This window comes from Pseudovirgaria hyperparasitica (assembly GCF_010093815.1).
Source record: "Pseudovirgaria hyperparasitica strain CBS 121739 unplaced genomic scaffold EJ05scaffold_13, whole genome shotgun sequence".
Taxonomy (NCBI): Eukaryota; Fungi; Ascomycota; class Dothideomycetes; order Acrospermales; family Acrospermaceae; genus Pseudovirgaria; species Pseudovirgaria hyperparasitica.
Window position 1 is genome coordinate 1189694 of NW_022985561.1, and position 14228 is coordinate 1203921.

General features: G+C 51.9%; 6 protein-coding genes across 6 annotated transcripts in view; 3 read left to right on the plus strand and 3 right to left on the minus strand.

Moving 5' to 3' along the window:
* Positions 1-320, plus strand: part of EJ05DRAFT_113366 (uncharacterized protein) — a 697-nt gene extending 377 nt beyond the window's left edge. Inside the window, exon 1 of the mRNA XM_033739009.1 lies at positions 1-320. This exon is cut by the window's left edge and continues 377 nt beyond it. Within this exon, the coding sequence (XP_033598175.1) occupies positions 1-179 (179 nt within the window). The 3' untranslated portion in view covers positions 180-320.
* On the minus strand, positions 321-2557 carry EJ05DRAFT_113376 (MFS general substrate transporter). The gene has a single exon (XM_033739010.1). It carries the CDS (start codon positions 2172-2174, stop codon positions 462-464), a length of 1713 nt encoding a protein of 570 aa, XP_033598176.1. The 5' UTR covers positions 2175-2557; the 3' UTR covers positions 321-461.
* Positions 2558-2756: 199 nt separating this feature from the next.
* EJ05DRAFT_478684 (SelR-domain-containing protein) lies at positions 2757-3715 on the plus strand. Its single transcript, XM_033744515.1, has 2 exons — positions 2757-3112; positions 3175-3715. Exons 1-2 carry the CDS (start codon positions 2881-2883, stop codon positions 3552-3554), a joined length of 612 nt encoding a protein of 203 aa, XP_033598177.1. The 5' UTR covers positions 2757-2880; the 3' UTR covers positions 3555-3715.
* EJ05DRAFT_503180 (uncharacterized protein) lies at positions 3675-4624 on the plus strand (the record flags this gene model as incomplete). The annotated part of the gene is made up of 2 exons (XM_033747385.1): positions 3675-3717; positions 4434-4624. The coding sequence occupies 2 exons, from the start codon at positions 3675-3677 to the stop codon at positions 4622-4624; spliced, it is 234 nt and encodes a 77-aa protein (XP_033598178.1).
* A 1474-nt stretch (positions 4625-6098) lies between these two features.
* On the minus strand, positions 6099-7322 carry EJ05DRAFT_478688 (cytochrome b5). The gene is made up of 2 exons (XM_033744516.1): positions 6734-7322; positions 6099-6449 (listed from the first exon to the last, which is right to left on the minus strand). The coding sequence occupies exons 1-2, from the start codon at positions 6847-6849 to the stop codon at positions 6197-6199; spliced, it is 369 nt and encodes a 122-aa protein (XP_033598179.1). The 5' UTR covers positions 6850-7322; the 3' UTR covers positions 6099-6196.
* Positions 7323-8141: 819 nt separating this feature from the next.
* On the minus strand, positions 8142-13044 carry EJ05DRAFT_113435 (uncharacterized protein). The gene is made up of 2 exons (XM_033739011.1): positions 8803-13044; positions 8142-8752 (listed from the first exon to the last, which is right to left on the minus strand). The coding sequence occupies exons 1-2, from the start codon at positions 12811-12813 to the stop codon at positions 8231-8233; spliced, it is 4533 nt and encodes a 1510-aa protein (XP_033598180.1). The 5' UTR covers positions 12814-13044; the 3' UTR covers positions 8142-8230.
* Between the last annotated feature and the right edge of the window lie 1184 nt (positions 13045-14228).

A 14228-nucleotide genomic window follows, 5' to 3' on the forward strand; every position in this document is an offset into this window, starting at 1 on the left:
CTACTACTACTACTACTACTACTACTACTACTACTACTACTACTACTACTACTACTACTACTACTACTACTACTACTACTACTACTACTACTACTCTTGATATAATGATGAATAGACCAACAATCATTCTTAACTATTCTTATAATGGTATTGGATCGATCTATACTCTACTCGTATGACATGTTTATATTAGAATATATGGAAATATAGGTTGGAGAGGGATTTCTTTAGGCTTTCAGAGGGGAGACTATGGATCGAGTACTTGGGCTTCCAGTGTGTGAGATCTTTGGTCTGCTATCTATCGCCTATCATTGTAGGCTTTGTATGATCGTATGGTGCTACTCCGTGAAGCACACCTTGGATGCTTTGTTTGCTCATCATTTGAGATCTATATTCAGACTACTGTCACGTCTATCGCGCCCTACCGGGACATACGACTTACAGCCCAAAACCGTCCAACTCTACGCCGACACAGCAACAGAAACAACCCCCTCCTCCTCCTCCTCCTTCTCGCCCTCCAGCCAAATCTCATGCCCATCCCCCTCCCGCACCACCGTCGCCACCCACGCCCCAAGCACACTCACCGCACTCAACACCCAAAACGCCAACCCCACAATCCCAACCTCCAGCCCCCGGCCCAGCAACCAGCCAAACACCACGGGCCCCACAGTACGCGTCCCCGCACTCACGCTCTGCCCAATACCATGCATGCTGCCCAGCCGACTAGGGTGCGGACAGTTATTATTAATCAAGATCTGCGCGGCCGGCAGGGCAAACGTGCGGCCGCACACCTGCACGGCGAGCACGGCGATGATAGCGGCCCAGACGCGCAGGCCCGAGGCATGGTGCGGGGCGGGGGCGGTGCTCTTGACGACGGCGAGGAAGGGCACGAGGGCGTATGCGAGCGGGAAGAGGAGGAGGGAGGACTGGTAGCTGCGGACGGTGCCGAGACGGGCGGTGACGCGCGGGTAGATGAGGAATTGGGCTGCGATGCCGATGGTGCCGACGATGGCGAGGGAGAGGCCGATTTGCGGTGGGGGGAGGCCGAGGCCGCCTGAGAAGTGGAAGGGTGGGGATTGGGCGGGGAGGGAGGGCGGGTGTGGGTGGGATGGGTCGAAGCGTGGGGTGGAGAGGAAGACGAACCAGAGGCTGGAGAAGGTGCCGATGTGCATTGTTGTGAAGGCGTGGGCGAGGAGGGTGATTGTGACACGGCGGGTGAAGAGGCGGCGGAAGGGGAGACGTTGGCGGGGTGGTTTGGGGGGGAGCGGGAGGGCTCGATCGAGTGCTGTCGTGTGGAGTTGGACGCTTGTTGGTGTGTCCGGTATGGCATTGTCGTTGTTGTCGTCGTCTTCGGAGGTCGCGAGCATGGTGTAGTCCGGAGGGTGGGACCTGCGGGTGAGGAGTGTGGCAAGCCAGCGGCCGAAGCGTCTTCCAATGTCCGGTCGTTCTTGGAGGTCCTCATGAGTCTCGTCGAGGCCGAGGAAGACAGCCGTGGACGATGTGATTAAGAAGATGGCGCAGACTATGTTCGGCAGGGCATACGGCCATTGCTTCATCCAATACACCCCCTGATCGCCACCAAAGGTAGAGTGCGGTCCGAACAGAGACGGATACTGACCGATGGGATCGGACAAGACTCCTCCTAACAGTGGTCCTATGATGACACCCACATTGAACGTCAGGGGCAAGAGAAGAAAGGCGCGAGACTGAAAGCGTTTCTCCTTGATGATCTCCGATATCATAGTCCGCATGACGCCCACATTCCCATTCATGACCCCTCCAAGTACACGAAACGCAACCACTGATGCGTACGATCTAGAGAAACCAACACCGATAGCAGTCACTGCGGTGCTAGAGAGGCTGAGCAAGACCACATATTTCCGCCCAACGTGCCTTGAGTCGGAGACGGTGCCCCACAGAAAGCTCGTGAGGAACTGAGCAAACAGAAACGCCCCAACGATGATCCCGGTCTGCTGAGCAATCTGGGAGTCTGACAGCGAAGGGTCGAACGACTTGAGCATGTAGAACATGTATGACTGCGTGGACGTGAGGAATAGAGGCTCAGACAGACGTGACGCCGTGAGCAAGGCAAGTTGGCCCTTCTTGGGCAGCGACCGCCATGTTACCTCTTGTTCTTTCGCCTTGATACAGTCATCATTCCGACTCTCGACCATGAATATATGCAGTCTTGCAGAGGCGAATGCTAGGCCAAGCTCTTTCTTCACGATAGTGGCTGCTACTTACGTGTGAGACACCAAGTATGGTCAATTATGGTAGATGCCGGGAGACTCAGTCTTATGATAGGCGTGTTGTGTAATCGCTAGTATGAGAGAATGAAGGATCATGTATCCTGTGTGTCGATAAAACGCACGAAAGAGCAGATGAGGGAAAAGTATTCATGGCGGCAGAGGATTTCTTCATCCATGTACAGTCATAAGTACCAACGCTTTTCCCGACCAGACGGCTACAGGCTTGGGTCGGCGTCTAGTGACTTGTCAACAGCCCGCTGTGGTGGTAGAGTGGAGAGTGAATAGCAAAAGCGAACGAATGAGCGTTGTATATTGTTGGAGGATGCCGGCACTGCCCTCCGGTGTATCCGGTAACGGCTATTTGTTGATTACGGAAGCAGTGTAGAGTATGGTGAAGTGTGGCACTGTGGCTGGGGCTGTCAGACGTCCGCTGATTGGCTGAAGACGATGGCAGAGTCTTCGTCCCAGCAGACTGAGATGTGCCCCGCGGAGAGACTCTACTGCGTCGTGTTGATAGCGTCATCGTCATTATTCACTTGTGGTTGTTTGACAAATCGTGCCACCATCTCGTCGCCGCCACAATCAACACATAACCCCATCACGCTTCTCCGACAAGTCTTCATCCATCTTCATGCGATTCTTCTCTTCTTTCGTCCAAGGCTTCACATTCTTCAACGCTACCAGTCGCATCTTCCGCAGCCCGCAGTACCTTGAGCGAGCACTTCCAGCAACAAGACTTACGCCACTGCGGTCCATGTCCGGCATCCCTTTCCTCGGCAGTCTCTTCAGTAGCAGCTCTTCGCGCAAAAACATGTCCTATCCACTCCAGAAGACCGACGACGAGTGGCGCGCCGTGCTGAGTCCAGGTACGCGATTGCCCATCTCCATCTCCTCCATCTGGCCGAGAATGCTAACTCCCAGCGCTCAGAACAGTTCCGGGTGCTGCGCAAACAAGGCACTGAAGCCCCGTTCACTGGCAAATACGATAAGCATCAGCCCACCAGCGGTGCGTACACATGTGCGGGTTGTAATGCAGAGCTATACAAGGCCAGTCACAAGTTCAAGTCCGGCTGTGGATGGCCTGCCTTCTTCGACGCCGTTCCAGGCGCGGTGACAAGACACACTGATCGGACGCTGGGTATGGAGAGGACAGAGATCGTATGCTCGAACTGCGGTGGACATCTTGGACATGTGTTCAAGGGCGAGGGATACGCGACGCCGACGGATGAGAGGCACTGCGTAAACAGTGTCAGCATCAACTTTGGCGACGAGAAGAAGGAGGCGAACGGCGAGTCGAAGGTCTAGACAGAGGCATTCAGGGGGAACAGCCCATCACGGCGTGTCTAAATCATATCGAGTCAAAAGCCCGTTTACATATAGAACAAGAAGGAGAGGCAGACGTTGGAGAGAATATTGTAATTGGCAATGAGAACGAGAAATGCAAATGCGATTCTTGAATTTACCAACTGTGAGCACCGTGCAGAACACTAGCGCAAACCCATCGGACGAGCGTGACGGGCTCCACAATGGCCATGAGATCACTCAAAGGGCTGAAACAAAACAAAAACAGTGCACGACGATAACACACCACCACCATTGGGCACTGTCATCGTGGAGTTGCGGCCCTGTCATTCCCAGTTTCCCATCGCACCGTCCAGGACACCAAGCGCGGTGCGGTCCGAGAGTGCCAGCAGAGTGGAGCCTCTACCAACCACGCCCCAGCCTCTCCCAACCCCCAGCAACCGCAACATTCTCCCTTAAAGACGGCTGCATGCAGGCTTTCTGCTGGAAAATAATCTACTCTCCAATACAACACATACACTGCTTAACATTCCGATCCTCGAGTCTGGTCTCGTAACGATACACCAAATATAGCACGAGCTTCCGGTCGAAGATTGTCCCCATTCATCTCAGCCCTACCTACTACTACCCACCTGCGGCCTAGCTCCCTCCACCTTGCCAACACACATTACTCGAACGGGTAGTTGCGATTGGAAACATCACTCGGCTCTGCTGTCGCTGTATATATTCCCCTCAGAAACAAACGAGCTGAAACTCTTCCTCGAACACCATCATCAGTATCAGTATCCATATTACAACGACACCCAGCCACAATCGTCGCATAACGTACGTCCTGGCCTTGTCTCCTCTACTCATTACCTCCAGCTCTAACAACACTCACAGCCCCACCACCACAACCAAACCCATTCTCCCCCACCTTCACCATGAAGCGCAACATCGTCATCTTCCTCATCATCCTGATCCTCTTCATCCTCATCGGCGCGATCGCATACGCCCTCTACTACCTGCAAACCCGCATGTCAGTCGCAAACGGGACGTCTTCGAGCGTGAGTGAGATGACGGAGGACGTGTGATTGCCTGCATGTCTTCTTTCACTCCTCTCTCACGACTCTCAAAAGCCCTTACCATTTCGAACATATTTACCTCGTCTACATGGTTTATATCTTTTTATGCATATATATACACCCGGCGCGGCTGCATTTACAAACACTACGTATATATGCATACACACACACCACCACACCACACACAAAACACCACGCACCACACAACCCCACCCGCAAAGCACAGCGCATACTAAACAACAAAAAACCCCCCTTAGTACGCGCCCCTCGACGCAGAAAGCAACATCAGCGCTCTACAAGGCACAGGAGAGGCCACAACAGGCATGCGACACGCATAGACCTAAATACACATATATATACCACAAAAACACGACCAACATCAAACGACGACAGCGATTCAAAACGGGCTGTTGTGTGTGTGTGCATCGTCATGATAGCATGAATAGCATATTTCAAACGGGCGTTTTTAGGGGGTTTTTAGGGGGTTTTGAGGGGTTCGGTTACTATTTTGAATCAGAGCAGCAGGACTTGGGGGCGCTTGTTTGGGTTTTTCCATAGAGATATGAAGAGTGATGGAAAGGGGCTGTCTCGGTCGGTATGATGATGGGGCTGACTGGTTGCCTGACTTGGCTGGCTGGCTGCTTGCACTGGGTGCCTTTTGTATAAAAGCACCATGCATGAGTGCGAAGTAATGACTTGGGATGAATGAGATCAATTGAATTGGAATGAAGTATCAACATTATCATCATTGACAGTGTTTTCATCATACTACGGTTTAATGCTCTTGTTGAAAGTTTAGAGCACGTGCCGTACCCTGTCTACTCCATACCTCACCCTAACACCCTGCCTGCACACAGCACAGCATGTGATATTTGTTCTAGGGGTTCGTGATTTGGCACGTGCAAATATGCGCACAGAATTGCTCCTCCGTCTCCTTGATAGCATCACGAACCACGCAACCTGAGGACGAGAGAGAGAGGGACCGACGAAGAAGCGTGAAAAAGAGAGAGAAGAGGAGGGAAGAGAGAGAAGAGAAGAATGGTAAAAAGAGGAAATCCCCTTTTGTCTATTAGACTAAATAAGAACGATACTGTGGCCCCATGTCAGTCACTACGGGCGGTCCCATGTGTCCCCCATGCCACACCTCTCCGTATCCCTCCACCATGACATATAATAAAAAAAAGTCACCCTTATATAGCGCTCCCTCCAATCCCCTCTCTGGCATCTCACCACGCTCCCTCCAATGCTCCACCTCCATCTATCAATCCCACCGCCATCAATCCATCACCACCACCACCACCAAATTGTACTGTGAATTCTCTGCATGTGTGTGTGTCCTTCATTCATACAATGCGTTGTATTGTATAGTATTTATTATATGCAAAATGCTCTTCTCTATTTATCCTTGTTGGCCTCGAGGTAGGTATACGCAAAATACGCCGCCGCGGCAACGGCGATGATCAGGCCGTATGTTGTGAGTCCGAAACTGACGGCGTCGCCGCTTTGCTTGTTGCTGCTGTACTGTGCGCCTTGGTCTTGGGTCTTGGGCGCGGGGTCGCCGGGCTGGAGGGGGATGTTAGTTTATTGTGTTTGTGATTTGATAATATTGATGTTGATGTGAGAGAGGTGGGGAATATGGGATATGGGGTTTGGGCATGGTAATTGGAACTTGTGGAGAGAAATGGGGAATGAGGGATGGAAACGCACCTGGCGCTTCAGCGTGCCGACGAGCATGCCATCGAGAATCTCACGCGCTTCATCGCTGTGGCCTACATCTTCAAAAGCTTCGGTTGCGTCTTGACCGCCGACATCGAGGAGGACTTCTTCGCCGCCGCTGTGTTGTGGTGGATTAGCATGTGATTCTACACTTTTGATCCCCAAAAATTTCCCAGAAAATATATGGCTGATGTTGCCCGATATGTATACATTTAAGAGACTGTGTGCGGTGTGCTGTGTGCGGCCGAATTGCGTACGCCGGGTCGGGAGAGATCTATGGCAATGCATCCACGGGGGTAAACCGACCCTCAATCAGGCAAAACCCCGACGAGGCCACTGCCATGACATGACCCGTGCGAACAGCCGAGGAAGGGAATTTGGAGAAAGAAAGACAAAACGTACGGGTGCTCGTCGACGAAGCCGCTGGCATTGTAGACCTTGTCGTGCACGACGATGAACAGGTCCTTCTTAGAGGCATGCTCGCTCACGTCCGAGTAGGTGTATTCCTTGTCGGCCATTGTGTACGTGTATGGGTGTGTGCGTGTGTAATTCGTGGGTGGGAGGTTGGTGGTAGGTAGTGAGGACGTCGATGTACGAGCGCGAGGTCCGTGTAGGTGATGTGATGTGATGCGGTGTTGTTGGATGGATGGATGGATGGATGGATGGAAGAGAGAGAGCAAGAGAGAGAGAACAGACGGGAAAATGATGGAAGCTCGGTCGGTGTTCGAGCAAAAGAGTCTCCCTCCCTAGTACGGGGGGGCAGAAAGGTGGGTAAGTAAGTAATAGGTAGCGTGTGGGTGGTGCGTCTCTCTCGCTCGGTTCGGCTACTACTCTCGCAAAAAAATGATCTGATACCTACAACCAACCTACAGATCAGGACGAGCTGATTGGATTAGCAAGAAGTCGTAAGTTGGCGTTTGTCTGTTTAAACTGAACTATGTATGATGATCTTCTCGGGAGTACTATAGCGCGCTGTTGTGATGAAAGATAGTCCGATCACGAGAGGGCATTCATTCGATCAGGTCACGGTATTCGGCCTCGGGTTTCCATCCATCACCACATATTACTACACGGTACATACATACATACATACATGTCTACCCCGGTCTTGATCAGGACGTTGTTGGGAATCAGCTTTAGCCTCGCGCTCATTGGCTGTCGCCTTGTCGGTTACCGGTCCGAGACCTTGTTCGCTCCTTGGCTTTCTTGGGCGTGCTGTGGTTTGTTGTGATGGCGAGTGATTTATGTCGGTCATGTTCCCTACCAACCTCTGAGCTAACATGGTTCAAGCTACAAGTGCATTGTAGATCGTATCAAGACTATCATAAGTCACGCCTCACGCGCAATCTGGAAAAAAAGCCTCTGACTTGCATCAGCATTTCGAATCTCGTGCTCATCCATGGCCCTCCTCTCATTTCGTCCCCGTACATGTCCATCCTGCCATACATCCATCCCATCTCACCACTAAAATATACACGTCTTGCCCCTCGCGCTCGTCACGTCTTTCTGCATTACCCACATCTCCCTCTGCCTGCTCGCTATGTCGGATCGGGACATGTGTCTAAGAGTTTGCGCCTAGTGCGCCTATACAGTGATAAAAATGATACGGTTCCTCCGCCTGACGTGACGGATACACATCTGGTCATAACTCCTAATAAAATGCATCACACATGCCGCAGAAACCAGTTCGTGTGTTTCATTCCAAATACATCGGGACAGTGAATATCGAGTGGTGAGTGTAACTCCCAGCGCTTGTTCGCCTGGTCGCAAGACGAGTGTTGGGTGCTTCGTGGTTAAGAGTATGAGGGAAGGGTACCCAGGAGGTGCAAGTGGTATTGTCGTGATTGGGCGCCAATGAGTTGAGTTGATCTTCTACATCAACGACAGCCTCGAAGGTTGTCATTCAGTAGGTACCTGGTCATCCTCGCCGACCGTCGCCTCTTTCCCTTTGTCCTGCTCGCCTTTCAGTCTCTCCCTCTCTTGATCCGTCCCGTCTTCCACGGGCGCCACGGTACTAATATCCGGATTCTCCGCCTCAGCGATTTCAGTCGCGCCATCCATGCTCGGTTTCTCGCCCGAAGCTGCAGTATTGACATCCCACGCGCTCTTGCTTCCCATATGGAACCACCCGCCCTTCTCCCAACCTCCGGGCTTATATAGACAGCCTTCGCGCACCGTGTCATTCACGATTCCTTCCAAGAGCTCCGAAAGGCGAGCAAAAGCGATAGGCTTGAGGATCCAGGCGTCAAATCCGGCGTCGATGTACGTTTGCCGTTCCTTTTCGATCAGACTCGCCGAAACCGCGATGATCGGGACGCGTCCATTACGACTCGCACGCTCGGACAAGCCGGATTCGGCACCGTGAGTTTTCTCATGGGCACGGATCATTTTGGTAGAGGAGAGGCCGTCGACGATAGGCATCTTGTGAAGCATTAGTATCACATCTTGTTTTGCGGTCCGAGACAACATACCTGCATATCCATCAGGACAACATCAAACTTCTCAAGCCCATCGCCGTATGCAGACGCGCATTCCTCACCATTTACCGTCAGATGTATGTTGTGCCCTGCCTTCTCCAGCCTCTTCTTGACAATCTTGCTGTTGACCGGGTCGTCCTCTGCGACAAGAACGTGCATATTATCCGCAGTGAGCTGCTTCTCGGTCGACTGAACATACTTTTCAGAACTGCTTAATTCACCAACGATACTGCCGGAGGTAGCGCTATTCGACAGTCGATCGACGGGAGATGATGCTTCAAATTCCTCTGGCATCCTGACAGCCTTGACTGGTCGTAGTGAGAACGGTAGGTGATGCGTCCCCGGTTCGCTCTTCATGGGTGACCTGAGATGCCGAGGACCGCTCGCCCTGTCGGCAGCAAGGCCTTCGACGGCTTCGATACTACGAGCACGAGGACGATCTACAGGCGACACCGACGAGCTGCCAAAGCTCCCGGATCGATTGCTTTCGATGCGTGAACGCGTAGACATAGCACTACCTACCCTTTTCAGGGCTGGCCGATTGTTGACCCCGTGTGGTTCTTGGATGGCTTCAATCAAGCGATCAACATCACTCTTGCCACTTGCAGTACTTGAGACGCTGGTTAGACTCTTCAAGCTTTTGCGGCTGCCCAGGCTGTCTGCGCTATTTCTTCGTTGTACAACCCCTTCAACTCCTCTTGCCGATGAGCTCGGTCGTTGCGGCGCATTTGCGTCTCGTTGTATGAGAGTGACTTCATTCGGTTGGTCAAATTGTGGTGTGACAACAGTACTGGGTGTCTCTGTTATGGAGCTGGCGTTATCGGGCTTGACTTCGGAGTCCGGTAGGTCGAACGGAAAGTTGACAACGAAGCGGGAGCCCTTGCCCTCTTCAGACTTCAGGCGCAGTTGTCCATTCATGTTCTTGATTATGCGCGCGACAACAGCCAGACCAAGACCAAGTGCTCGTTTGTCGCCCTTCTCCTTGCCATCTGTGATTGTTTTCGGAAGCGCATCCTCCAGAGGCATAGCATCGCCCTCGCCCTGAACTTGTTCAAGCTCCTGAAACAGTGCATCTAGCTTAGCAGTGCTCATACCGGTACCAGTGTCTTGCACGACCACTTCAACCTCGACATGAGCGTCCACCCAGGACGTCACGTACATGTCGACCTTGACACTACCCTCAGTCGTATGCTGGATGGCATTGGCAGTGATATTAGATATAGCTTGACGGATCCGACGTTGGTCTCCGATAACTTTCTGGGGAATACCAGGATATTCTGTGATTTCGTACTCGATGTTTTTCCTGCGTGCGTCGCCCTTGAACAGATCTGTAGCCTCTTGTAGTGTAGCTTTCAGGTCGAATACATCACCTTTGACAAGCTCGCCGCCCTCGACCGTTTTGGTGAGATCTAACAGGTCGTTGATGACGTAGATCAGAGACTTTGATGCCGAATGAGATTTCGCGAGATTCTCACGCGTTTCTGTGTCGAGGGAGCCCTCGAGAGCGATTTCGAGGTAATTTATGATAGCATTGAGCGGCGTGCGGACTTCGTGTGCCGAATTGGCGAGCAAGAGCCTTGTCAGCTGGCTGTTCTGCAGTGCTGCTTCTTTTTGTCGCCAGACCTCGATGAATTTGCCGTACACAAGACAGAGCACAGCTGCCGTCTCGATTTCTTCCTCGGTCCACTCTCTTGATTTACCAACAACCATCTCACTCCAAGTCTTGAAGCTCTTCCGCGGCTCGAGGTACCCTTCTGTACCTTCACGAACGAATTTTTCATATGGGTTCCCGGCCCATTTGACCTCCTTGAGCTGACCTTTTCTGAAAAAGACGATGAAGTCATGACCACTCGCAGAAAGTGGTACTACCAGCATACCAGCGATGACAGAGAATCCAGGCGGATATCGCAAGTCTGGAAAGTCAAATTTCACGTCTGTCGAGGTAGTTACAGACGTTACTTTTCTCATGCGCAGATATTCCAGCATGGCCAAGCATTCCTGTGTCTGTTCAAGATGACCCAGGATCTTCGTTTCGTCCCGTATGGATAATAATCCATAGTCAGCATCGAATAGTTTCAAGAGGTCGTCTGACGAAGCAATAATGTAGCCAGATGGGTTGTGCTGCGTAGGCACAGTGTTGATGAGTTTGCGGGCTTGTAACCTCGATGCATACGAAAGTCGTTCGATGTTTCTCGACGCCGAATCACCGACTAGACGACACATTTTGCGTATTGGGAAAGACACACGCATGCCCCTCGGCCCATAAGAATGGCAAGCAATCAGGCCCCAGAGCTCGTTGAATGCATTGATTGATATGGACATTGAGGACCGAACAGCCATGTTAGCGAGATATTTGATGTGAATTGGAGACATGGCGCGAAGATATGAATGCGTAAGGTCGAGAGGATTCTCCAGGTCCTCGAGCGTACGACAAACAAGCCTTGCTGTCTCTTGATCGCGGTCGTACAAGAGTCGGACCCTGTTAATCTTGTACATATCTCTAGCTTGTTTGGGTATATCGCTCGCGGGGAAATTGAGACCCTTGTACAAGTCCTTAGTTGCGCGCGGATCGACCAATTCAGTGACTACTCTGCCGTTGAAGGCAGCATCGAACTGGTAGACCATGACTCGGTGAAAGCCAGTCAACTCCTTGACCACACCAACCAAGACTTTCAGAAATTTCTCTAGGTTTGGCGCGGTGGCCAGCTGCTCCTGTACCTGTGACATGATATTGAAAACCTCCATAGCTGCGGCCTCTCCCTTGCGTTTTCTAGCGCTTCTTAGCACACGTAACGGCCGACTCCAGACTTGCGTGCTTTCCAAGTATTCTTCTTCCGTGGGATTACTTGATAACGTATCCTCGGGGAGATCTGGGGTTTGATTGTTGTTAGGGACCAAGGGGTTACTGACGTCGTCTTCCAGCTCAAATTCGCATATTATGTACCCTGGATTTCTGTCGTTGGAATGCATTGCACACCAAAGCTTCCGCGCACGACCTTCAGGGGCTTTGATGGCCATGGTGAAGACCTCGGGGCCGTTCGTCTCTACATCGGTATCTTCATCACGAATGAAGTCTATATGATCCAAGAGGTTATCCGTTTGCTCTTCAGATAAGATGTCGCAGAAGTTCTCGAGTGCGAACAGTTGTTTGGGAGTCCAGCCTAGTATTCGCTTCGAATTCTCGCTCACAATGCGCACGAGAAGATTGCCGGTGCCTGGATCTTCCTGCAATGCAATCAACAGACCAAATCCCTGGATGGCACCGGGAATCTGGATAGGCTCGTCCTCGCATCTTTGCAGCGTTTCGCCATCGCGACCAGTGACAATGGCATGGCCGCCATCGGTCACAACGTGCTTGAATCTTGCCGTGACTAGTCCTCCAAGTTCATCATTTGCAGCGCTTCTTGTACTCCTGTTGCTCCTGGTTGACGCACCTCCAGAAATCAGCGAAAAATCGCCCGGATCTCCAACACTGCCACTATCATTCGAGCGTGTCGAATTGAAATCGCTGAAGACCTGCGGTGGTGCTCTCAATGCGGTAGCATCTCTCGGTCTCATAACTTTTGGGTTCTCCCCTACTGGACTGGGTAGATCTGGAATGCCACCTTTTGCCAGTACACTCCCGGGCCCGCTCAGATCCCCGCTTGGCTTGCGCGATCTCGTCGATCCAGAGCTCTCTGAATGTCCTCTTGCTCGGGCTGCACTTGCCGACGGAAAGTATTCTCCTCTGTCTGGCCGTTGTGTGGGCGTTGGGGTCGGGTCCATGGAGACAACACTGCGTATTGGAAAGACGCGATCTGTGGCACCTGGACTCAATATGTTCAGTGGCTCTGCACCTCGGCCCCCTGGCGAGTAGGCCACCGAGCCAGCCCTCCTCCTTTGTTCTTCTCCTGTCATATCATCCGCGGGCGTAGGTTGCTCCGTAGAAGGATCGGTCGGGGTGTCATCGGTAGCGTTGGAGAGTTGTGGTGGCTTGCTGTCGCCTGAGCTCTCCGTCGAAGACATGTATGGAAGGGATCGAATAGAATGTTACAGATGATGGAGATTGGCGGTAGTGGTGCTCAATCCGCAAATAGTCAACATGAACCGAAACGCCCAAGGAAGCAAACAGTACAAGGCAGGCCCACGTTGGGACACTCGGACCTAGGGCGTGGTCACCATGAGCTGGTGAACTGCTTTGTGATGTGGAGGGTTGCGGTCTCGGACGACGAGCGGAAGTTTACCAGAGTGGATCGTAAGGTAGGACGCGATTGATTAGCGATAATCCAAGGGAGTGTGAGAGTCGAGACAGCACGAACAGCTCGAGAAGGTCGAAGGAAGCGCTCCGGTGAAGGTTGTGGAGATGCGAGAGCGGTGCACGTAGAGCAATAGAGGAGAATGCAGTACGAGGCGAGGTTCGTGGCGTAAATGCAGTAGTGACTTAGTGGCGATTCGTAGCGGGATGTGCAGGATGGATCGAAGGATAGGATGAGCGACCGGGAGAAGGACCAGGGTCAGTGCCCGCAAAAGACAGAGACCACACAGCTTGTTGGCACCAGGAGGCGCACAAATCTCGAGCAAGACGCAACGAGAGATGATGATATTGACGAAGAGGAAGAGAAACAGCAGGAAGAAGATTATGGATACTGTCAAAGGAGGGGGTTAGCTATGAGCTGGTAAGCTGGTGAGTGGTGAGTGGAGTTTGGTGAATGGTCAGTGGTAGGTGAGTGGTGAGTGAGTGAGTGAGCACGCGGTAAGAAAATTGGCGTTGCGGTACTACAGGTTTACAAGCAAAGAAAGACAAGAAGAACGAAAATATGGTGATCCAGCTGCAATGATATTCTACTCCCAACACAATCCATAACAATTCCAATCGTGTCACTAATTATCAATCAACTTACGGGGCTCGGAGTGCGAAATAACAACAGAAGGTGAACGAGCACCCAAAAGCCCCGGCAAGATAGCTAGTTGGACAGGCCACCTATGTAGGTCAGCATCAGCAGCATCGTTGGCCATCAGCCTACTCTTCGAACACTCATATACCTATATCTCTATTTGCATATATATGCAATACGTATCTTCGCTTTGTCACAGGGCACAGCCTGAACCTGACAGACCCTACCTACTGCTGTACGGCCAGGGCAGGCCAAGGGCAGGGGGCAGACAGACGCATGGATAATGACAGAAAAAGCGGTATGGCACAGATCTAATTACTAGAAATACCACTACAGCAAAGAGGGTAAAACCGCCAACTTTCCCATGTGCCCCGCTCCTTTGTGTCATAGACAATGTCACTGTAATTAATTGTTGGATGACCATTGTGTCTCAGTCGTCCCGTCCCGCATGCATCGCATCTCATCGGAATCGCTGATCACTGATTGCTGATCTGTACACGCGCATAACCACCCACGAAATCAACCACTGTTGACCATGGACCACGA

Coding starts and splice junctions, on each gene's coding strand:
- EJ05DRAFT_113376 (XM_033739010.1), bottom strand. CDS start 2,174: ATGGTCGAGAGTCGGAATGATGACTGTATCAAGGCGAAAGAACAAGAG.
- EJ05DRAFT_478684 (XM_033744515.1), top strand. CDS start 2,881: ATGCGATTCTTCTCTTCTTTCGTCCAAGGCTTCACATTCTTCAACGCT. Junction 3,113..3,174: donor GTGGCGCGCCGTGCTGAGTC/CAGGTACGCGAT, acceptor ACTCCCAGCGCT/CAGAACAGTTCCGGGTGCTG.
- EJ05DRAFT_478688 (XM_033744516.1), bottom strand. CDS start 6,849: ATGGCCGACAAGGAATACACCTACTCGGACGTGAGCGAGCATGCCTCT. Junction 6,450..6,733: donor GGCTTCGTCGACGAGCACCC/GTACGTTTTGTC, acceptor ACCACAACACAG/CGGCGGCGAAGAAGTCCTCC.
- EJ05DRAFT_113435 (XM_033739011.1), bottom strand. CDS start 12,813: ATGTCTTCGACGGAGAGCTCAGGCGACAGCAAGCCACCACAACTCTCC. Junction 8,753..8,802: donor TTGTCCTGATGGATATGCAG/GTATGTTGTCTC, acceptor ATGCTTCACAAG/ATGCCTATCGTCGACGGCCT.